General features: G+C 36.7%; 2 protein-coding genes across 6 annotated transcripts; both read left to right on the top strand.

Moving 5' to 3' along the window:
- The first annotated feature begins 2,448 nt into the window (after positions 1–2,448).
- On the top strand, positions 2,449–7,853 carry abi3b (ABI family, member 3b). 2 transcript variants are annotated; one of them, XM_065242844.1, is made up of 5 exons: positions 2,449–2,667; positions 3,430–3,597; positions 3,761–3,955; positions 4,200–4,273; positions 6,645–7,853. In XM_065242844.1, exons 1-5 carry the CDS (start codon positions 2,536–2,538, stop codon positions 7,348–7,350), a joined length of 1,275 nt encoding a protein of 424 aa, XP_065098916.1. In that variant the 5' UTR covers positions 2,449–2,535; the 3' UTR covers positions 7,351–7,853. The 2 variants fall into 2 exon arrangements, with proteins under 2 accessions (XP_065098916.1, XP_065098917.1); XM_065242845.1 differs by having other exon boundaries at positions 3,405–3,597.
- A 2,659-nt stretch (positions 7,854–10,512) lies between these two features.
- On the top strand, positions 10,513–23,379 carry tbc1d12b (TBC1 domain family, member 12b). Of its 4 annotated transcripts, none has more exons than XM_065242741.2 (15): positions 10,513–10,756; positions 10,959–11,886; positions 12,674–12,770; positions 14,518–14,574; positions 16,262–16,383; positions 17,103–17,185; positions 17,428–17,545; positions 17,629–17,735; positions 17,963–18,043; positions 18,470–18,567; positions 18,697–18,768; positions 19,177–19,305; positions 20,774–20,883; positions 20,993–21,251; positions 22,172–23,379. In XM_065242741.2, exons 2-15 carry the CDS (start codon positions 11,033–11,035, stop codon positions 22,238–22,240), a joined length of 2,256 nt encoding a protein of 751 aa, XP_065098813.1. In that variant the 5' UTR covers positions 10,513–10,756; positions 10,959–11,032; the 3' UTR covers positions 22,241–23,379. The 4 variants fall into 4 exon arrangements, with proteins under 4 accessions (XP_065098813.1, XP_065098811.1, XP_065098815.1 ...); XM_065242739.2 differs by having other exon boundaries at positions 12,659–12,770; XM_065242743.2 differs by lacking the exon at positions 14,518–14,574.
- The last annotated feature ends 1,018 nt before the right edge of the window (positions 23,380–24,397 follow it).

The raw sequence follows: 24,397 nt of genomic DNA, 5'->3' as shown, positions 1-24,397 counted from the left end.
TTCTTATTCTATGTTATAATAATGATAATTGCATCATACACTGAGCTGCAGTTCCCATAACATCCCACTAAGGTATGATATTACTGTAGGCCTACACACACACACTAAATGAATAGGTAAATGGGTAAATAAATGTATTTTTTGCTCTATGCACAGTGTCCTGTCCTATTCAACATATACATACTGTACCTGTTTTCCCTGCAAAAGGTTTGGATGATGAAGGAGACTGTAGAGCAAGGCACATCAGTCTGCACTCAGCGACCTGTCTTCTCCATTGTGAGGCCAGGATGACATGGTCTATAATTGTGGCCCGATTTTCATCCAGGACAGCATGGTGTCTTTGTGCTCCTCAGCCTCTTCCCCCTATTCCACCACCAAAAAATTTACAATATTTTAAAATAATTACTGCAAAAATGCTTGGATTGCCATCATTCTGTTTTGAATGTGTTTTTAACCATTTTGAATGCAGTTAGCATTAGAAAAATGTGAAAATACATGGTTTGAGTATGAATGGGAAAAGAGTTCCTGAATTTTAAAAGTGTGGTAGCTGAATGCATTTTGCGTGAAAGCAATGAAAAATGGTTCACAGTTTGGTCTGCACTGACTTCTGTTTTCGCTGACTGTGTGGAGAGTTTTGAACAATGAACAATGCTTGTTAGCAACTGAAAAAAAAACTGTAATAGTATAGCTTACACATGCGGATGTAGTGCTAACTGTGTTAAGAGTTTTGAAAGGTATCATTGACACTTACACAACCTACAGCTGTATTCTGCCCTCTACTGGACAAACACTGACATTTAGTGTAGGCCTACTGAAAGTAAAACATAACAAAATTAAATAAATTCATTATTTAATTTCCTCTTGGCATCCAAAGCCTCTGTGACTTACTTTGAATTTTCTTAAGTTTCTAACTTTATCAAGACTTTTACATCCTTCCTCCGCATATAAGGAAGTGGAGTTAAGATGTGAGGAAAGAAAGGGAGCAAAGGAAACAAGGATTCAAGAAGATAAAATGAGAGCAACAGGATCAATAAATAGCTAATAGTTTGTGTTTTTAGAGAAGGCATGGTTGGAAGAGTTCTCTGAAGGGCGGGTGGGATCTTTTGCTTTCAAAGGTTGCCTGCTATGGCTAGCCTCTCCGAAATTGCCTACCATTTAAGAGAGGAGAACAGTTAGAGTGGCCAAAAAATCTCCAAAGAACACAGCTGGAGAATTGCAGAAATTTGATGAAAAAACAAACTAGAGTTTAAATTAAAATGTATTTGGTAAAATATTTCGCTCTCATCTAGTTGACACATTGGGATTGAATATGAGTTACTAGATCTTATCACCTATTATGTCCATTTTAAAAAGATGTAAGTCTCAGGTGTGCCTCAAAATACCTCACAGATTATATATAATAACATTTCCAAAATGCCCTTTTTAGTGTGGGAGCAAAAATGTGCTGTTTTTGTGTGGTGGTCTTCACTGCTGGAGGTGCAGGCACTCGTTGCTTTTATTTTGAATTAATTTAAGCTACATTTAAACAAAAGTTTTATATTTTACTTTACTTTACTAATCTTTTTTGTTTAAATGTAGCTTAAATAAATTGATTGCAACCACTTACCTTGAAAAAATTGATTAAATTCAATGATTCATTTTTTTCAGTGTAGGAATGGCCCTGACTCTGCCTTCTCTATGGTCTTCCAGATCAGTTCCTGCTTTCGTGTGATGATAGCCACCTGTTGTTGTTTATTCAGGCTTGTTTTTATTCACTTTCTGAATAAAAACATTGAGTGTTTGTTTGTCTTTATCTGTCATCTCTGATACAGCTTGCTTATTTTATTGGAGCGGTGTTTAGTTGAAGTGAACGGCAGAAAGGGCATTTGTAAGCTTTGGCCTGACTACATTAAACAGACATAAAACAGACAACGGGCCGTTGAATTATTAGAAAAATATTATTATATTATTAGAAAAAAAGCGAGAGCGACAGAGACACAGAGAGAGAAAGAACGAAAGATAGCGAGCAAGAGAAGGCGAGTGAGAGAGATTGTGTGAACAAGGCTACCTCTGTGCATCTGTAAGCAGTGCTGTTATTGTTGTTTTTGTTAGTCCGTTATTACACTTAACTATGCGAAGTGATATGGAAGTGTAATGCGGTCAAGAGAGCTGCCTGGAACTACTTTCGCTCTGCGTTTCCCAGAAAATAATTGCACACCTCAGAATGTTCATCAGCCAATCAGATTCAAGCATTCAACAGACTCTTAGTATTATTAAAGATAACATGATGTAAAACCTGTCTTAGTAAACCTGTGTTTTTTTGTGCTGTCTGCAGTTTTCATCAATAAAAGAAAAATACAAATGAATGCATCTGCCCTGAAGACAGTGATTGCTATACTGCACAGGTATGCGTTACACACCCACTCTCTCAACATGTATGTGCCTGTCAATTTCACTTCAGTACCTCAAAAGTCCAGCACAGGTTTGTTTCACATAGCGAGTGGAAAAACTCTATAATCAAAGCCTCTTTTATATAGATCTGTGGAAAAGTGCAGGATGCGAGACAACAGTTGCAGAGAGTCCATAGACCGAATTCTTCATGACGCTCCGACTGCGAGGAAAAATCTTCTGGACAACCACAGCAATCTGCACAGGGTGGCGGATTACTGTCAGAACAAATACTTCAATGTGAGATTTTTATTTTTTACTTTTCACTTACCATTAGATCTGTTTACCTAATTACAGCAATATTCTGCATTTATATACAAAGTAAAAATGTGCCATTACATTGTTGCATTTCGTAGATGTTTTTATACAAAGCAACTTACAGCGCATTGCACGCTGAACATATTATCAAAATGTGTGCTCCCTGAGTGTCGAACCTATGACCTTCGCAAAACTAACACAATGCTTTACTAGCTGAACTACAGGAACACTTTTATTGTATCATACCGTAATATATACATACATGATACTGTATATTGCATTCATCACATAAGTATTTTTATATAACAGGTTATGGGATTAATAATGCTTGCAAAACATTTGCAAAATTCATTTTAAGGTTCTCATTCTTCTTTTCGTGGATTAGTAAAATCTTTTCCTTCAGGCTTAATCTTTTCTTCTGATGGTAAACATGTCTAAACAAGACTGTGGAATGTCTCCATGAAAACTCTTCTTAACATGTTTATCTACTGTAGGAATCTAGCTCTGTGTTTTGGAGGTCTGCATGAATCTTTCATTGTCTTATTCATTTATTCTTTTGAGCTTTTTTATGACTGAGGTTTTGTGAAGAGGTTTTATGATGCCAACATTGTTTTTGCAGATAAAATATGAAATGACCTCAGTGTGTGTCTATTTGCATGTAAAGCACTTTTGTCTTACAACACTTCTTAAGAGTTGAATTAATAATGTTATGCATTCAGGTTGTGTGTCTTTTTTCACATGAAGGTGGAGAACAGCAGAAGTGTCACTGAAGAGTCTAAAGCTCTTACCACTCAGGCCCTGGCCAGTGTCACATATCAGATCAACAATCTGGCCACATCTCTACTGAAGCTTTTAGATGCTCAGACTGTTCAGCTGAAACAGATGGAGTCCTCTGTCAACATGTTGAGTCTGGTGAGTTTGTCGGATGTTAGCAAAGCACCAGAATCTTTTATAATAGAATTACATTAAACAATGCCAGAAATACATGACACAGTTGATGCTCTTTAGTAATGGTCATAAATCCTCACAGTTATGTTAGTTAATGTCATAGATTAACTTTAATGTTTACTTTCAGACAGTTGACATTTACAAAGAGAATACAGCACGCAGAGAGATTGGAGTGCTGACCAAGCAGTCAAAGATTCCTCGAACTCAGAAGATAGTTCCTCCAGCAGGTGGACTCGAACCATTTCGAGTGTACAGACGCGCCCCCATATCATACGCTCCATTAGACAAAGTGGGCCACGGCCACTGGGAAAGTAATAAAAGTGTAAGCAAAAATATCCCCACACGTTTTATTGAGGTATTTTACTAGTGTCGATTAATGTCAAACTGAGCACTGCCACTGTTGTCTTGATTTAACAACAGTACAGTACAGAGAAAAAAAGACCTTTTTGATTTTGTAATGATATTTAAGTGATAAGGAGTATTTATCAAAACACTGTGCTTTTTAACCCCTACTGGTGATGAAAAAAAGTAATTTCTGTTCATTATTCCATTCTTTGAAATCTAAGGAAGATCCAACAGAAACAGACAACATAGAGAATTTTCAACAGATCAGCACACAAGAGACCAGCACCTTCAGCTGGTATGTACTGGACATGGTTTCTATTTTATATTATTTAAAACCTCATTACAAATGATTACTTCTACACCACAACCATTAATTTAAGTGGATGCTTAGTGTGAGTGTGACGTTTGTTTCAAGTTTACAATACCATAATATTTTCACAATACATACAGGTGCTGGTCATATAATTAGAATATCATCAAAAGGTTTATTTATTTCCCCCAATTCCATTCAAAAAGTAAAACTTGTATATTATATGCATTCATTAAACACAAATATATTTCAACTGTTTATTTCTTTAATTTTGATGATATAACTGACAACTAAGGAAAATCCCAAATTCAGTATCTCAGAAAATGTGAATATTACTTAAGACCAATACAAAGAAAGGATTTTTAGAAATCTGGGTTTACTGAAAGGTATGAACATGAAAAATATGAGCATGAACAGCACTCAATACTTAGTTTGGGTTCCTTTTGCCTGAATTACTGCAGCATTGCGGCGTGTCATGGAGTGAATCAGTCTGTGGCACTGCTCAGGTGTTATGAGAGTCTCAGGTTGCTCTGATAGTGGCCTTCAGCTCTTCTGCATTGTTGGGTCTGGCATATCACATCTTCCTCTTCACAATACCCCATAGATTTTGTATGGGGTTAAGGTCAGGCGAGTTTGCTGGCCAATTAAGAACAGGGATACCATAGTCCTTAAACCAGGTACTGGTAGCTTTGGCACTGTGTGCAGGTGACAAGTCCTGTTGAAAAATGAAATCTGCAACTCCAAAAAGTTGGTCAGCAGCATAAAGTGCTCTAAAAGGTCCTGGTATAAGGCTGCATTGACCTTGGACCTCAGAAAACACAGTGGACCAACACCAGCAGATGACATGGCAACCCAAACCATCACTGACTGTGGAAACTTTACACTGGACCTCAAGCAACGTGCATTGTGTGCCTCTCCTCTCTTCCTCCAGACTCTAGGACCCTGATTTCCAAAGAAAATGCTAAATTTACTTTCATCAGATAACACAACTTTGGACTACTCAGCAGCAGTCCAGAAGCAAGAAACTTCTGACGCTGTCTGTTGTTCAAGAGTGGCTTGATACAAGGAATGCGACAGCTGAAACCCAGGTCTTGCATACGTCTGTGCGTAGTGGTTCTTGAAGCACTGACTTCAGCTGCAGTCCACTCTTTTGAGTCTCCTAATCCTCTCCAGGGTGTGGTTATCACTATTGCTTGTACACTTTTTTTCTACCACATCTTTTCTTTCCCTTCGCCTCTTTTCAACAGCACTACTTTGTATAATATAATATGTTTTGTTTATGCATCGTACATAAGGGGGCCGTACGCTGAAAAAGTTTGAGAACCACTAGCCTAGAACTAGACTGAGAGACCATTTAAAGGCCTTTGCAGGTGTTTTGGGAGCTGATTAGAGTCTGGCACCATGTGTCTTCAAAATTGAACCATTTCACAATATTCTAATTTTTTTGAGATACTGAATTTGGGATTTTCCTTAGTTAGTCAGTTATAATCATCCAAATTAAAAGAAATAAACATTTGAAATACATCAGTCTGTGTATATTGAAAGAATATAATATACAAGTTTTACTTTTTGAATGGAATTACTGGACCAGAACCTGTATAATGCAATAATATCCAACCTACTACAAAAAATACTAAAATATTGAAAATTAGGAATGTGACAAGAGATCCAGTACAGATGTAGTGGTCAAGTTTTGATGTGATGATCATAGTATTGATGTGATGATCACAGTATTTATGTGATGGTCCAGTATTGATGAGATGATTATATAATAATATTATGTTCACAATAATGATGTAATGGACAAGTACTGATGTGATGTCCAATATTAATGTAATGATCACAGTATTTATATGATAATCACAATATTGATATGGTGATCATGGTATCGATATGATAATGACAACACCGCTGTGGCAGCTGCAGTACCTATATGATTACTGCAATATTGACATGATAATCACAGTGTTGATATGATGATCACAGTATTGATGTAATGGTCAAGTATTGATGTGATGTCCGGTATTGATGTGATGATCACAGATTGGATATGATCATCATAATATTGATATGGCGGTCACAGTGTCGGTGTGATAATTGCAATATTGTTTTAATGATCGCAGTATTGATGTGATGATCACAGTATTGATGGGATGGTTTAGTATATATGTGATGGTCCAGTTTTGATGAAATTGTCTAGAATTGATGTGATTTTCACGGTATTGATGTGATGGTCTAGTATGTGATGATCCACTATTGATGTGATTGTTCAGTATTGATGTGATGATCCAGTATTGATGTGATGAACCAGTATTGATGTGATGTCTCAAAATTGATGTGTATATTGCTGTTTCAGGTCTTTTTTGGGTATTGCAGTTCCTCCTCCAACAGTGCCAGACGGGATGCTATTGAACATCACAGCACCTCCTGACCTTTCTCCTTCTTCGCCATCTCCTTCGGTCATTTCTGACAGCTCCCCGTCTCTTCCTCCCTATGCCTATCCAGATTTATCGATGCTGCCTCCTCCACCTCCCCCAGATGAAGAAATGGGAGACACTCCACCTCCACCCCCACCTACTCTTTTCTCTCCACCTCCTCCTCCCAGTCAGGGCAACGTGGCTATCACACCACCTCCTCCCAATCAGGGCAACATGGCTATTCCACCTCCTCCTCCACCTCCTCCCACTCAGGGCAACATGGCTATTCCACCTCCTCCACCTCCTCCTCCCACTCAGGGCAACATGGCTATTCCACCTCCTCCACCTCCTCCTCCCACTCAGGGCAACATGGCTATTCCACCTCCTCCACCTCCTCCTCCCACTCAGGGCAACATGGCTATTCCACCTCCTCCACCTCCTCCTCCCACTCAGGGCAACATGGCTATTCCACCTCCTCCTCCACCACCTTTTTCTAGCTCAACATATAGTGGCTTGTCAGGACCCACACCGTCCCCTGCACCTTTCCAAAATTTCCCTGTGGTGCCACCACCCCCTCCCCCTCCTAATACCAGTGGAAAATTTATACCACCTCCCCCTCCTCCTCTCCCCAATTTTAAATGCTGAATTTAAGCTGCATGTGTATAAGTATAAACGAGTTGATATTTTACAGCATAATACTATGAATAACTTTTTGAATAAAGCATATCAAGGTGTGTAAAATCTACATTTATTCAATAAAACAAAGTTTACTTACAATAAACAGAGAACTACTTAAATCAATACTTTATTGTGTAATTAATTATATTACATATAATAACATTAATATATCAAATCGCTTGTTAAGGTAAGGTATGGAAGTAGGCAGTTTCAGACGCAGCACTTGTCTGTTTTCCTGCCCGTCTTCACCATTCATCCTCATCCGGACTACATTTCCCATCATCCTCTTCACTCTTTCATCTGAACTGTGTTTGTTAATATCCTCACCTGCCATCAATCATCATCATCATATGTCTACTGTATATACAGTATATACTATGTTCTGTCATTGTTGTTGCGTGTTGCTTTATGTTAGTGTGTTTATTCATAGTCATTTTCTTTAGTTTAATAAATCTTTTATTTTGATTACATCCTCGTCTCCTTCGTCATCCTCCACCACATACCGTAACAACACATCAGAATTGTATGTGCTGGAGATAGAAGACTGATGAAAGCTTTATGAGAGTATTTAGCACTTCACAACATTTTGATAATACAATATTGGATCAGTTTATGCTCATAAGAAACCTTAGGAAATTGTTTTGTTATGATACAAGATAACCTGGACGCTTATATTGTAAAACTTTTGAGAATGAACAAAGTCTCTTTTCACTTTGCACACATTTTCCCTTAGTTGCCAATTATTTACGAATAATGAGATTAAAAAGACTACATAGAGTTATATATAAAACAAATTATTTAAAATCAAGTTCACCCTCCCTATAGATGTAAAACCCATAAAGGACATTTAGCCTGTATAGAATATAAAACAGCAAGATACAATATTTAAATCAGTTCTACACACACCGCTTGCATACATTCACACTATGTACACAGTTAAACTGTATTCTCACATACAAATGTCATGTATGTTTTGGGGATTTGAGGTCAGGAATTTGATCTGCAATCCCACAGCAGTCGCTCTGTGCTGTGGATGTAAAGGGCATCAGGTCCAGAGAAATCTCAGCACAGTGGTCCTATGAGTACCAGACCAAACCTGAACCCACTAAAATCTTCCTGTCCACCTCCTCCCTATGTCCCAAACCATGTGCTGAAGGTGGGATGCATCCTGATAGACAATTGTTGTGTTTTGATGGTGTAGCCCAGTGCTAGTCAACTGGTGGCCCATGGGCCTTCAATCATCTTTATCCGGACCACCGGTCATCTTTGTTAGCGTGGTAACTTTTATCTTTCCACTGTAGATGACAAATGACGGTCGATAAACCGGCAGGAGAGACGGAAACGGGCTGTGTGGGGTGCCAACCATCTATGGGTGCGCATTTATCGGATTAATTTTGAGCTTTGGATGCATTAAAAAAAAGTGTTCCAAAAAAACATTGTGTCCAAAGTAAAAAATGATTAATTATTAATACTTTTTTAACTTTATCAGTAACACTTGAGTCCTTTTAAAACAATTTATTACTGATAAGTTAATTATTATCATGCTGGCACAAATGTACAATTAAAGAGCAACTATGGTCTAATCCACGATTTTACAATGCCTTTGGTGTGTAAGTGTGTATTAGTACATATGTTAATGATATGCAAAAGCTACAAACCCCAAGGTAAACAATGCCACACAATATCGCCTCTAACGGGGCCTGTTGACGTGGACACGACGGTCATTATCATAAATCCTCCAGCTTTGACTCATAGCCTGTAAGCTAACTCCTGTCAGCATTGCATTGTGAGTGAATCTTTCAATCATGGTAGTGAGCGTCACATTTTCTGGCTGACATCAGAGGTATTCAGGCCAGTCACAACGTCCAGATTAGCTGGCCAATCATGGACACAACACTTTTAAGATTGATGAGCTTTGTACAAAATCAAAGCGTTTGAGAAAGGCGCGATATCTGGGTTTTAACCATAAACCACGTGAACACATTGTATTATACTAAATACACAAAATAACATTGTTTAAGCAATGAAATAGGTGCCCTTTAAACTGAAATTTTATTATGACTGCCACGAGGGGGCGAACTCAGACCATTGTGTCTGAATGTAGTGTGCAACGGAAAGGCAGTTCATCTGCAAATATTAAAAAAGAAAACATGAAGTGCAATTTTAGTCATTAGGAGAAGACTGTATGCTATATGTTGCAATTTATGAACAAAAGAAGTTTAAAAACTCTACATGTGTTGATTATTTACACTTGCACTTTTTTGTGCAATGTTCATTAAACTATTAACATTTGGTTCTTGCAATGTTAAACTGCAATTGTTTTTAAAAGATTAAATATAATGTAACATATTAACAAAAACAACACAAGTTATAACATAGAATAATAGTAATAATATAAATAAAATAAAAAAAGAAAACATATATAAAATGTAAAAATAGGGGTTTTTATTTTTTTATTTTTTGAATATATTTAAAAATATACATAAATACATAAATAATAATATAAAAATATATTTAATTACATATATTTATGAATATATTTAAAATATATATTTTTCACCAATATATATTTTAAAAGATATTTTAAAAATAAATAATATATATATATTTAGTCCTTCATATATTTCAATCCAAGGAAATATATTAAAAACGTTATGTTTATGTCTATGTTACAAATCTATAAAAATATACTTTATAAAATAAGCTTGTATTTAGCATATGTTTAAAATATATTTTTAGAATACATTTCTTTGCATGGGTTGTAAAATTAGAAATGTATTTGCTTGAAATACATTTTGAAATATATGTTGATATATGAAGGTTAAAACTAAAAATATTTTCAAATTAACAAATATATTAAATTAGGCTATACTTTCTACGAAATGTATTAATCATTTTTAAATATATGAGTGTGGGTAATACAGAAAATAAATAAAGTCAAATAAATTAAAGTAAAATAGAAAATTTAAAGGGACAAGATAAAATGAGAATATAATAAAATAAAATAAAATAGAACACATTAGTGATGAATTTATATCCACTACAAGAAGTAGTTTTATGTGTCCAGCAGGAGGCGCGTGCAGTCTCTAGCCCTGCATTACGTCAGCGAGTGACATCACCGGAATTTCAAGATGGCGTCAGGTCGCAGTAAGGATGTTATTTGCCGGTCCGGTCCGACTGTTTAAGGGGTTTTGACTTGTAAAAATGCAATTGAATTAAAGGTCTGAAGAGATGTTATGCTGATGGTCCAGGAGAGGATTTTAAACGAGAAGAGACGATGATGGATACATTTATGCCCTTCATATGAGACAGATCCGGCGGGTCAACATCCTCGCTGGAGGGGAGCTTTAGGATTCGGGCTGCTGGTCGATGGGTATGTCAAGACACTTCAAACATTACTGACCTCTGTTTCTAGTGAGTTCCCAATCTAAACAGGATTTGTGGCATTACACGTCATTACATTCAAATGTTGTGTTTTAAAGGCGGACAATCTTATGTTTGTTAGGAGTATGCTGTCTACCAGGTAGTGATTTTGCGCGATTAGAATTCATTTTAATTGTATTATTGCACCCCAGGTTATTCACCCACTGGGATCCACAAGAGCCACATTATTTCAGATCATTGTGTAGCTTCTGGTGTGAAGTAGCTGATGGTGGAGTCAACATCCACTGGAGTCAGGGGTGCTGAGGAGAGCAGACCACCTCCCCATATCACTGATGATGTCACGGACACACGAGAGAACATAATGCAGGGCATCATCTCCAATACTGACACATCACACAGACAGAGAAGTCAACCACACACCGCCCAGGACCAGGATCTTCTGTGCTCTGCTGCAGAAAAAGCAGATTATGAGCAGGATTGTCCAGGCCAGGACTCATCCACACCGCACGGCACAAATCTGCAAAACGGCCACACCGAGGATGAGGTTCCAAACTCATCTCATCTTTCAGGAAGCTGCTGTAACTTAACACATGACGGTGTGAATGGTGAAGTGTCTGCAGACACCAGAGATAGCACTTTGATCAATAATGATGATGTTGGGACTGAATCCTCTCCCTCCACTCCTTCATCCAGTCAGTCAAATTCTCATTCTGAAGTAACAGAACCACCTCAAGATACCTGTGTCAACAGAGCAACCAGGTCAAAGCATAATTCCTATCCTCAAAATTCAGTTTCTAATCACAGCGATGTGTGCAGAAGTTCTCCTGATGCAGAACCGTACAGGAACTCCCCAGGATGTCCGTCAGCTGCTGTGTCTCATTCACTCAGGACGTTTTCCTCCAGCACACATCTCAGCTCTGAATCCACATCTCTGAGTCCAGATGATGGTGAGATCTTTCTCAACTCAGACAAACCAGATGGATTAACTTTCATGGATGTGAGTTTGATCTCCAGGAACACGTATGAAATCAGTCGACGTCAGAGCGCACCAGATAACATCCCTGCGGCCATAAGTGTCGCTGCTGAGCGAAAGCATGGCATGTCTGAGATGTTCAGCAGGTACTGTCTTAATCAATTACACTTATTTCCTTACACTCAAGTTCATGGTCCTCATTCTCAAACATCCATAAACTGTTCATTTTCATGAAGATAAATTGTTTGCTATTAGTTATGCAAACTTATCCGAATCAGAGCTTTCAAATGGAAAGAAACAGGAACCTAAATAGTGCACTTCAGTGTCCAGGCTGAGATACATTTACATTAGGTCATCTGTGATGTCACAGGTGAGGGTCACACCAAACCTTTATTTTTAAGTGATATTTTTGTTTATTACTGGTGCTGTAAGTTACATTGATTGATCATATTAAGAGATCATTTGGATTTTCGCTTCTGTGTGGCTTGTTAAGTTGAGATGTGATGTTTGTTTTATATGTGATCAGATGATTGCTGATGATTTCTGTCTTAAAACAGACACAATAAATCCTGCAAATATACTTAGTAGATACCTAGGATTGGTGAGCACCTCTTAGTATACTAAAAAATATAATATTCCCTTTAGTATGTAGTAGTTCTCATTTCCATCTGATTACAGGACTGGAAATCCTTATGTTTCTGTTTCCTTATATTTAAGATCTTCGTGCTCCGGATCTTAACACGAATGTGTTCTGGATCTTTCATCTGCAGACTTCATCTCAGTTCACTGGCTTTAGTTTAGTCACATGCACTACAGTCCATCACTTAAGCCCAAAGAAGTGTTCAGAAACCACACCTAGATCTCCTGTAAGGGTAAAATATTGTATTTAACAGATGATCTGTGATGGTATTTTGACAGAAGTCTGTTCTCCAGAAAGCAGAGAGAGACCCCGAGTGCCCCCGGATGGAAGCTGTTTGGTAAAGTTCCACTGAGAGAGAGTCCACCTAAAGACTCCAAAACTATTCAACAGGTCTGTTCATATCTCATTCATTCAACTCACACCTGCTGTGTTTGTTTTATTCGCTATAGGCTTTACATGAATTACAGTACATTCATAGCAGTTTAAAATAGGCCTGTGTGTCAGCAAGAATCTTGCGATATGATACAGATCACAATACATGTGTTGCGCTGCAATGTGTTTCACAGTACTATATCCATAGCTGGAAAGCTGTCATTGAGAACACACCACTATATGCAAGCCTTAGCAAAAAATTGCTAGCCCCTATGCTAGCACTTCTGTCACTGTTTAAGTTCAGAGATAAGAAGAATACTATCTTGTGGTCGGGATGTAAACTACAAAGAATCAACTGCCATGAATCTTAAAAACAGAGATATTGTATTTTTTCAATATTTTGATATTCATATGTATTACTATTTTCTTACACCCTAGTTTAAAAACGTGATTTGTTATGGCTTTGCTTGTTGTATTCCCACTATACAGTAAACAATGAATCAATGTCAATGGTATTTTCTGAATGTTATTGTATGTAATTGAGAGAAATGTTTTCAAAACCTTTCTTATCTAAATCAAATGAACCTCTTGCTCTTTATGTTTTGCTGATGTAATCAATGCTATGCAAACAGATAAATAATGTTAACAAATAATATCATTGCGCTTTGTTAGATTTTATGTAAGGGAATTGTGAGAAATGTTTATAAGAAATTTCAGCACTGGTTTAAGAGGAATACAGGACTCTTGCTGAGGATTCATATCAAACACACTTGCATCCTTTGTGGTGTATATTCTTCACACTAAGTTTTGACTCAAATTAAAGGGAAGAGACAGAAGTGATCACCAGCTGGGTTTCCATTTCACTAATTTTATTTGCATTTTGTAGTATTGCATTAGAAACAAGTGATGACAATGCCAAAAATCCCTTAATTTTTATGCTGGCTTGAGTTGGTTTTTCACTTATATGAAAAAGTATAAATGTGAATAATGGTAGATGGAAATGCATTTGCAGAATAAATTCAGACGTAGCGAACATTAAGCCCACCACAAAATCGCAAATTCTGAATTTTTTTTCTTTTGTGCACAGCATTTAGTTTGGCAATTACAAGCTGCACTGCTAGTAAATGTATAACTTGCAAAATCATAACTAAATGCAGACCTGTCTCCATTTTCAAACCAGTTTTGTTTTATTTACTGTTGGTTACTAGGTTACCAATAACACGTCATTCTCTTAACCTTGATGAAAACGCGCCTAATTCACATTTGTTTGTTTATCTTTCTTTGTGATTTTTGAAAAGATTTGCTTCACATTTTCATGGAAACCCAGCTACTGTCATCCATGCTTGTCTAACGAGAAAACACCTTGACTGTGGATGTGTACATCTCAGGTTGATGTTCTGTGTGCATGATGGAGGCTCTAGAGTCCCGCTTTGGTCTTTTACTAGGTCTGGTCAGGATGTACAAACATGTGTACATTGCGTGTTTCCTTTACATAGAGCTTTATATAGTCATCGTATTAACTCGGCTTATCTTTTATCAAAGTTTTTCCACATATTCAGTTAGATGAACTCGTAAGTTTCGGCTCTTTATTGATTTAAACTTGACACTAAAAGAAATGTAACTGAACCCATTCTTTAATCTGGTTTTTCTAATGAGCCGGTTGGCATGGCGTCGAGTAAATCGATCGAGTCTTTCATATGAAGTCTTTACAGAGAATCAGTGTAGTCTGTGTGTTACTGTATTTCTCTGTATTTCCTTTCTTCAGGACAGTAACCCAGGCAATCTCACATCTGTATCTACACCTGATCTCTTAACTTCAGCGGTATGCCCTCATGTTTTCAGTCATACTCACCAGCTCTTTTGTGCATAGACCAGCACCATTTCAATTTCCGTGGTCATTTCAATCACCTTCCCATCAAGTGACATGCCAGCTTGACCAATCGGCATGCGGCCACACACCTTGTTTTTGTTTTAACCCCATAACTGTCACCGTTCCTCCTGAGGAACACCTGACTTTACTTCAATATTTTGGATGTAAATGTTTATCGAATCATGACAAACTATATATCTTTGGAAAGGTCTAAGCCTCTAGAATACAGATATTTTCAGTGTTTTATAAAATAAATTATGTAGGGAGAGTAATTGATTCATATATGATAAGAGTGCGCCTAAAACATTGATAATCCTACTATATGTCACTGTTCCGCCTTCGAGACTTCTACTGTTGCTTCAGTTTTTTGCATATGAATTCGTATCTAATCATGACAAACTATATATCATTTGAAAGCTCTAAGAGTGTACTTTTCATATGTCATCATCATTTTGGGAATAAAATTATGTTATGAGAGTCAGTTTGTAAATGGTCATGGGCCCACAGGTGGGTCCAACTTTTTTTACATATTTATAAGACTAAACCCCTCCTCTAAACCTAAAAAATCATGACAAACTATATATCACTAGAAAGCTCTCAGAATGTAGTTTTCATATTTCAAGGTCATCTGATGATAAAAATAATGTAGTGACAGTTTTTTTGTTACATGCCCCCCCCATAGGAATGCATATTAATTATTATATATTCATAAAACTATATCCTATTATAAATCATCAAAAATGTTGACAAACTATATATTGTTGGAAAGCTCTATGAATGTAGTTTTCATATTTTAAAACATTTTAGCAGTAATAATAATGCAGTGAGAGTAATTGAATAAATTGTGACAAGAGTATACAGCAAACCGTTGACACCTAGTGGCCTTTGTTGGTAAAACGACAAAAAGAGTTACACAAACCACATTTTTTGTGATTTTAACTTGAAATTTGGATCACAACTACTTGAGACGTATGGCTTCAAGTTTACATTATTTCTTTTTTGAAACATTTACATTTTTATACTTTCATTTATAAATGTAATATATACTGCATTATTTGTAATTATTAAACATACATTTAAACTGCTATAATTTTTTTTCTGTTTAACATTTTCAGTTATATTCATTTGAATGTGCAATTCAACTTTTCACCCCCCCACTCAAAAGGGTGGAGTGACAGGGTTAAGGATCAGTTTTTCCCAAACTGAAAATGATCAATTTGCCAATCTTGGTTTTCAATCTGAACTGAAGCCAAATGAGAGCTTTACATGAAGATCAGTGCAGAATTTTAGATGATCTCATGTTTATTATTCTGATACTGTTTGAAAACAAAGCGTGAATCTGTAATTGTACATCTTTATACAGTATGAGAATCGGGTCTCATACACAATATATCCATTGATAGTCTTTGTGCTTCTCTTCAGCCAGTAATGATAGATGAAGTAAAGGGTCGAGCTTGTAATGAGCAGTGTTCTCATAAACGTCCTTCATGGCAGTGACTTGCCCAGGATCTGCCCTCAGCACGCCTCCATCATCACATGTCCATCACATGCTTGAATGTTGTTATGTGATTTACCATTCAGTAACTCTCTGCTTTCACACAGCACACAGTAAAACTTTTAACTTCTTGTTTTCTCACAGGAGTATGAAGCCAAGGCGGCAAAATCCAGCCAGAGTCCATCCCTGCCTTCTCAGAGTCGACGTAAGAACCTAGAGTTTGAACCTTTATCCACCACTGCGCTCATACTTGAAGACCGCCCTGCGTAAGTCCAACTTTAATACACATCGGGCTAATCACATACATTAATACATTAAAAACAGTAATACTGTAAATGCTGTATAAATATATTGAAAATAAAGTATATAATTTAGCATGGACATTCAAAACTAGCCTAAAAGCATCCCAAAAAATATTCAGAGCCCAAAGAGTTAAATATAAGACGTGAACTTAAGCGCAATTCTCCTGCGTATGTGCACAAGATATTTTTGCATCAGATTGAGAAAATACAACAATTCATGCCGCGTTTACATGCATAATTTTCTCCTGATGTTCACAGTTCGGATAACACAACCACCTTCAATATGATCAAAATTTGCATCCAGTCGACCTCAATCATATTGACGTGTTTACGTGAAGGCTTTTTCAAAAACAGATTATTTGGTTGCATGTAAACGGACCTACAGTCACTTGATCAACTCTTGTGATGTTCTCAGTACCTGCTGACCTGTTACGTCTCTCCTAAGAGGCTCAACTTACCTGAACAAAGGACTAAAAATAAAAGACTTAACACAGACTGTATTGTATTTCACCACTCAGGTGTTATCGGCCTCCGAGTCTTTATTAAGAATAAATGACCAGTGAAATGTGAGCACATCAGTCCAACTGTAAACCAGTGATGGCAAAATCTTTATTAGAAATTTATCAAATTTTCAGATGGAGCATTCCAGTCATTTAATTGTGTTTTGCTTGTTTATTATTCAGGAACCTGCCCGCTAAGTCAGAGGAAGAGGCTCAGCGCCACCGTCAGGAGTATGATGACATGGTGGCTGAGGTGAAGAAGAGAGGTAGAGTACAGACCAAACAATGCGTATTACTGTTTCCATACTGACGCTTGTTACTTAGGGCTGGGCGATATATATCGGGGGATTCTCATGCGTGTTTCATCAGTAAAGCCGGTTCCTTGATTAGTAGTAAACCGCCATCAGCTGCTTTCAGATAGAGCGGCAATTAATACACAGAGCCGTACCGTACTGACAAGCTGGGCCATATCGCATTAATTATCGCAGCTCTGTATGTTTGTTTAAAGAGCTGAAGGATGCTCAGAAGAAGAAGAAACAGATGAAGGAGCGTTTTAAACAGGAGGAGAGTATCGCTAATGCTATGCTGGTGTGGAACAATGAGATTCTTACCAACTGGGAGAACATGTGAGACCATCACAATCTGTCAGTCTGTGCCATATGTCTGTATAATGTTGAATTAACACCTCTATCTGTGTGTTAAACATTAGGCGTGGGACGCGACGCGTGAGAGATCTCTGGTGGCAGGGCCTGCCACCCAGTGTGAGGGGTAAAGTCTGGAGTCTAGCCATTGGGAATGAACTAAACATAACCTCAGGTATTTCACTGAATGGGTCAGGATTACTGGATTTTTCTGTATTACTTTGATAAATTAATGAGATTCTGCTCACCGCTATGCCGGTACATTAGAGGTCTTTGTTATGAAAAACAGATTAATTAATGATTTTCAAATAATTGCTTTGAAAAGAAAGCTTTTAGCACTTCTATTTAAAACATGAAGATTCTTTTGTAAAATTATATGCAATATTTGTATTTCTTGTTCAGATCTGTATGAGATCTTCCTCTCACGAGCAAAAGAACGCTGGAGGAGTTTCAGGGAGACAGGCAGTGAGCTGGAGGCAGATGGTGAGTATCTTACAATAGCTTTATATCTTAACAAAAACTATTGAGACTTTGAAAAAAGCATGCAAATATACTTTTAACAACGCTGTGCTATACATTATTTTATATCACAATCTTTGCATTGCATGCAGTGCTTTACCAACAGAGCTACAGACTCTCTGTGATTTGTTATTTTACTCATAAGAAGTCTCTTTTACAGTATATATATATTTACATTTATAAGCCCCATATTAATCCACTATATAATGTGAGATGTGAAAGAGAGCATCATTTATTGCTCACTGTTGCTGTAAGGTTTTTTTTAAAGCCCTTATTGTAAGTTTTAAACTTTTGAGGAATGCTACAGGGATCAGTGATGCCTGTAGTGTTGTGAATCAGCGTTCTGTCTGTATTGAGATTAAGTGTTAACTGTGTTGTGGTAATTGACAGTTGATAATGGGGCATCAGTAGCCGACCGTGAGTCCAGTCTAGATCTGATCAGACTGGACATCTCCCGCACGTTTCCATCACTCTTTATCTTCCAGAAGGTAAAGCCCTTATGCATTCACTCGCTGTAACACTTGAGGTATTATTTTGATGAGTTTGTTGCATTGCAGCTTCAGGACTACAGGACACATAAAAAGGTTGATGATCATTTTTTGTCTGTTGTTTGATAGGGTGGACCCTACCACGATCTCCTGCACAGTGTACTGGGTGCTTACACCTGCTACAGACCTGATGTGGGATATGTGAGTACTCACAACATCTCTAGTCTGCTGCATATACCATTAAAATATTTAATTGTTTGTGTTTTTAACTTGTTAAAGTATTTAAAATTATCACAGGTCCACTTCATCTCACAATGGTCAGGTTATAAAAAAACTGTACAATATTTTAAGGTTCTTTTTTAAACCTATAAGGATTTTTGTGATTTTGCCAAAAAAGAACAATTAATTTTTTTTGCTTGTTGTTTATGATGTTTTATTTTTATTTATTTATTTTTTAAACAGGTGAGATAGTAAAGCTGTTTGTTAGGACGTTCCTCATCAAATGAACTAAAGGGCTAGATTTGTTTGATAGGATTGATTTTATTCAAATGTGTTGTCCTCATACTGTTTGGTTCTGTCAGATATTAAGAGGAATTATTTTGTTTGTAGGTTCAGGGAATGTCTTTCATAGCTGCCGTGTTGATTCTGAATCTGGATGAAGCTGATGCTTTTATCGCCTTCGCCAACCTCCTGAATAAACCCTGTCAGATGGCTTTCTTCAGAGTGGATCATGAGCTGGTACATCTGGATTCATCATGCATTTTTTTGTTTGAGGAAAATGTTTACTTTGACCAGTTTTTTAATCTTTAAGGTGCATTGTGTAACTTTAAAGGTGACATAGAATGATTGAAAGGAGTATTTAACCTTGTTCTGTGATGTGACATGTAGACAAAATATTTTTAGTTTGGGTCTATAATGCCTTAGAAGCTTCCTAAAAACCTCTCTCAGATAGCTCTATTAGGGTGGGGGATTTTAAACAAGTGGTTTTGCACCTATTTGGCTCCCCCTACTGGCTTAACTTGCAATCTCATTACTGATTGGCTGACTTTGCTGCCACTTAAAAAATTTAGCCAACATTTTAAAGTGGAGGGGCAGTTAGATGCCTTTGATGTCATAAGCATCAGTTTTTCAGATTGGGTTGCTGACATTTCTAAAAGAGGAATTTCTATAAGATTGAGATGTTAAGCATGTTTAGCACTTTTTGTATGTTTGTGAATGCAGGTAATAAATGTTTTTATTACCTTAGAAAGAGCTGTTTTTATCTCCATACACCATGGGTCTTCTTACATGGAAGTAGCTGTCATGTTTCTACAGTAGCACTTAACAGACAAACTGCTGTACAGGGTGCGTTTTGTCACTGCGTTGTCTCAGACGATAACATGTTTGTCCAGTACTGTCCAGTTTTGAAAGGGAGGGGTGAGCTGTGGACTGAGCTGTTGGTTCCAATTCATAATCTCACCACTATATGCCACTAAAATCGACACACACAGCATCTTTAAAGTCCCCATTAAATGAAAACTGACAATTCTTATATTTTTTTAGAGGGGTCATAGCGTGAAAATTAAGTAAATCACCCCTTAATGCCATTTAGTGCAGAGAGAGAAATTGACAGCACAATATGCTATATGCCCAGCTGCACTACTTCCTGAATTTCAGCCATCTCCTTGTTTCCTTTCTGCAATTATTGGACAAACTGATTAATCCAGGTGTGTCTGATTATTGTTGTTGTGACTACTGAGGTCAGGCACACTTGGATTAATCAGTTTGTCCAATAACGTAAGACAGGAAACAAGGAGCTGGCTGAAGTTCAGGAAGTAGTGCAGCTGGGCATAAAGCGTATTGAGTTTCAATTTCAACAAACCAATTTTTGTGATCATTCTCTGATGACATCAGCTAGATGGCTTGGGTGGAGCATCTGTTAACCCCGCCCCCTCTAAATGTCCAACTGTTGTGAGTTCCATTTCTGAATGAGCACATAATATTTTATATTCAATCAATTCACAGTGGGAGCACAAGCCATTGCGTAAATTTCTTGCGTGATATTCCCTTTCACTCGGAAATGCACCAATATATGGATGTAAAGTCGATTGCGACTTCCTGTTAATGGAGACTTAAATGTGAATGGAGTTTTACACAGCTCAGTCAGGTCAGTCATTGGGCAACCTCTGTATGAATTAAAAAGCTGTTTAATGTGTTTGCTTCTTAGATGCTGAAGTACTTTGCAGCATTTGAGGTGTTTTTTGAAGAAAACCTGCCCCGACTTTTTAATCATTTTAAGAGTTACAACCTCACACCTGATCTGTATCTGATAGACTGGTGAGTCTGTAAACATTCAGACAAATTTTACATAATAATACATGTATGTGGTTTAATATGTAAAATCATGGTATTGTTGAGGACCAGACTGTCTTGTGTGTGTGTGCAGGATCTTTACCCTGTACAGTAAGTCTCTACCGTTAGACGTGGCTTGTCGGGTATGGGATGTGTTCTGTAGAGACGGTGAGGAGTTTCTCTTCCGGACGGGTCTGGGGATCCTGCGGCTCTATGAGGAGGTTTTGCTTCAGATGGATTTTATTCATATCGCTCAGTTTCTCAGCAGACTGCCGGATGAGACGTCCCCTGAACGCCTCTTCAGCTCCATCGCCAACACTCACATGATCAGCTATAACAGGAAGTGGACGCAGGTCAGTTCTTTTACGTGCAGATTATAAATAGATGGCAAGTAAATTGAATTTTTATAACTTGTATGGAAATAGCGTTGACTGAAACACAGCTCAAAGAATTTGTTCAGCCAAAATTTTTACTGTTGGGCTCAACATAAAGGACTGCTCAATGTTTCCCCCCCTAATCACTAAAATATATTTTCTGCCTGTGGCTTTTTGTCTGTATTTATTCTTATGCAATGTTACGATAAAGACACATTATGAGCCTTGTGATTGTTACCTTCGTGGCAATTTCAGTAGGTTGCCCCTTGGTTGTTGTGGACACTGTTGCGTGTTACGTCAGCTGGTACATCAAAGAGATGTTAAAGGGACAATTAAATTTTTTTGAAAATATGCTCATTTTCCAGCTCCCCTAGAGTAAAACATTAGATTTTTACCGTTCTGGAATCCATTCAGTTCTGGCGCTAGCACTTTTAGCATAGCTTAGCACAATCCATTAAATCTGATTAGATTATTAGCTTTGCGGTTAAGAATAACCAAAGGGTTTTGATATTTTTCCTATTTAAAACTTGACTCTTTTGTGGTTACATCGTGTAATAAGACAGACGGAAAATTTAAAGTCGGGCTTTTCTAGGAAGATATGGCTAGGAACTATACTCTTATTCTGGCGTAATTATCAAGGACTTTGCTGCTTTAACATGGCTGCAGCAGCAGGTGCAATGATATTACACAGCACCTGAAAGTAGTCACCTTGGTAACTTTCAATAGCAGGGGTACAGTACTATTTTTTAAGCACTGCGTAATACCATTGCTGAGCAAATGAACATATGAGTGTTATTATAAGTGAAGCATTAGCAGCTTTAGGAGGATGATCTATAGATTAAACCTACAGTAACACAACTGAATCTTTGTTTTGATGATTTTCCTTGGCTCTTCACCAGGTTTTTAATCTCCTCGTAAAGGATAAAGATATGGAGAAGACCAGCACACCTGCAGTGAAAAACCCCTGAATCTCATCTGAGACTTGAACAGGATTATGAAGAAGACACAGCTATAGTCAGTATTACAGACACAAAGACAAAATAACACTTTTATGATAAAAAATAAAAACTTTTATCATAAACACTTGAAAAAATGTCCACCAGCTTTGTCTTGTACTGTATCAGATACCAGCGTCAGTTCAAATTGGTTTTCTATTAAAAGAAAATCTGTCACTGACTGATGTGTTTTAACAATATAACCATTTTATATGCTGATCAAGTTTTAAAATAATTTCCTTTTGAGCCTGTAAATGCACTTGTGACTTTAACATTTGACATGAACACTATTCATGATGAGTTATAGAAGTGAAGGATGTGATTATTTCTGAAGTGCTTTTTCTTTTATTGTGCAAGATTTATTGAAGTGCAGTAGTATTTGTTAAAAGAAGTTGTTATTGAGCCATTCACAAATAATGTATGTAAGTGTTTAAAATGTTTCATAACATCTTGCTGCTGCTTGCTGAAAAATTGAGAGTTCAGATACAAAAGCTGCTAAACGTCACCTCCGTCAAAAATGTGATGAAGAAATTTACTGATTGCTCTCAGCATTCACATATTATATGTTCATCAAACACTTTCCTTTCAAATCCGCCTAATCTTAGCCTCAGGTCATTTAGAAATAACGCCTTGTTGGCAGAATCCATTAAAAGAACCTGTCAGACACATTTAAGAAGGTTTTGCATCTGAACTCTTCATTTATTTATCCAAATCAAAATCTTCTTGTGCTTTATAAATGTTTTCTTTTAAAACACTAATATGTAGCTTACTCCTGAAGCCCACAGATCACAGAGATATGTGGCTATATAATATAATGTTTGTCATGTTTTGTATGTTGAGTTTGTTTTTAAATTATTTGATTAATACATTGATTCTCAGTGTGGATTTGAAACAGTCTGTTTATATTGGGTATGTAAACATTTGACTCTTAATGTGAAATGTAACTAATGTCACTCAAACACTCTTGGTTTTATTGTACAGTTTTCATACTCAAGTGAAGGTTTGTAAATATCTGACCTAAATGACACCATCAAATTTAATTGTAAATAAATTTGAGACTGAAATTCTTTTGTTTGTTTTTTTTTCTTTAGTTCTTGAAGAAAATAACATCTAGTTTATATTAATGTGAGGTAAAAGGTCTTGTTTTAAGATATCTAACGAAGGTAAAGCACATTTCAGTTTTAATGGATTCTGCGTCAGAGCACATAATGGCCTCTTTAACCCTTACATGTAAGTGATGTTGGAGACTAATGTGGACAGTATGATTTTTTGTTTTGTTTGGGCAACTTTTCATAACTTTACCCATAAGCACACCCCAAAACATTGCACTTTATTTAACAAGGTTACGTTTAAAAAAAAAAAAAAAAAAATGTTAAATTAAAAAGTCATTGAGCTGTTAGGCCCATTTGTGGGCACCCATAGGAAATGAATGGCTGAGACTAAAATCATTTTTGTTTAATAACCATCAATAAATCCAACACAATGAATATCATACATATGATACACATAAATTAAGGGGTGAGCTTATACAACAGTGGTGCTCAAACTGGGGGGGCACAAGATTGTGCCAAGTTTATAACTGTATAAAATACATTAATTTAACACACATTTTGTGTAATTAAACATCAGAAAATAAGGCTCCTAACCAATAGATCTCTGTATCTTATACTTGAAATGATGTTTTTTACTGCAAATAAATAATGTCTCTCTTCTACTTTGTTTTTTCCTTATAACACGTCATATTTGTCTGTAATATTATGGCATTTTGCACATAATGTACTCACATTTTTTTTATTCAACAATTTTAACTTGTGATAAAATCTAGAACTTAAGACGTTAAGTTTGTTTATAGTTTTCAGTCTATGCAACCAATGAGTGGTACAGCCATTGAAATTACATGTGGTTGCTATTTTCATTCCAGCAGATGTCACTAAACACAAAAGTGAACGTTTTAAAGGTTTTTACTGTGTTTTAGTTTTAAAAATGTTTTTTTTTTATTATGAAATTCGTGGTTTTATGTACATTTTGGGTAAAAAGCTATGAATTTTTTATTTTAGTTTTCAAATCAATGGAGCAATTAAGGTAAATAAGGTAAAAAAAAGACAAATATATGCATATGTTTTTACATTT

This window comes from Paramisgurnus dabryanus, chromosome 1, assembly GCF_030506205.2.
Source record: "Paramisgurnus dabryanus chromosome 1, PD_genome_1.1, whole genome shotgun sequence".
Classification (NCBI taxonomy): Eukaryota; Metazoa; Chordata; class Actinopteri; order Cypriniformes; family Cobitidae; genus Paramisgurnus; species Paramisgurnus dabryanus.
This window is presented reverse-complemented; position numbering and strand designations above follow the sequence as displayed.

What these genes read in the sequence shown, in the direction of transcription:
- abi3b (XM_065242844.1), top strand. Translation starts at nt 2,536, where the DNA reads ATGCGAGACAACAGTTGCAGAGAGTCCATAGACCGAATTCTTCATGAC. An exon ending in GTCAGAACAAATACTTCAAT is followed by an intron (nt 2,668 to 3,429) that starts GTGAGATTTTTA and finishes TTTCACATGAAG; the next exon opens with GTGGAGAACAGCAGAAGTGT. An exon ending in ACTGGGAAAGTAATAAAAGT is followed by an intron (nt 3,956 to 4,199) that starts GTAAGCAAAAAT and finishes TTGAAATCTAAG; the next exon opens with GAAGATCCAACAGAAACAGA.
- tbc1d12b (XM_065242739.2), top strand. Translation starts at nt 11,033, where the DNA reads ATGGTGGAGTCAACATCCACTGGAGTCAGGGGTGCTGAGGAGAGCAGA. An exon ending in GGCTGAGGTGAAGAAGAGAG is followed by an intron (nt 17,186 to 17,427) that starts GTAGAGTACAGA and finishes GTTTGTTTAAAG; the next exon opens with AGCTGAAGGATGCTCAGAAG. An exon ending in ACAGACCTGATGTGGGATAT is followed by an intron (nt 18,769 to 19,176) that starts GTGAGTACTCAC and finishes TTTTGTTTGTAG; the next exon opens with GTTCAGGGAATGTCTTTCAT.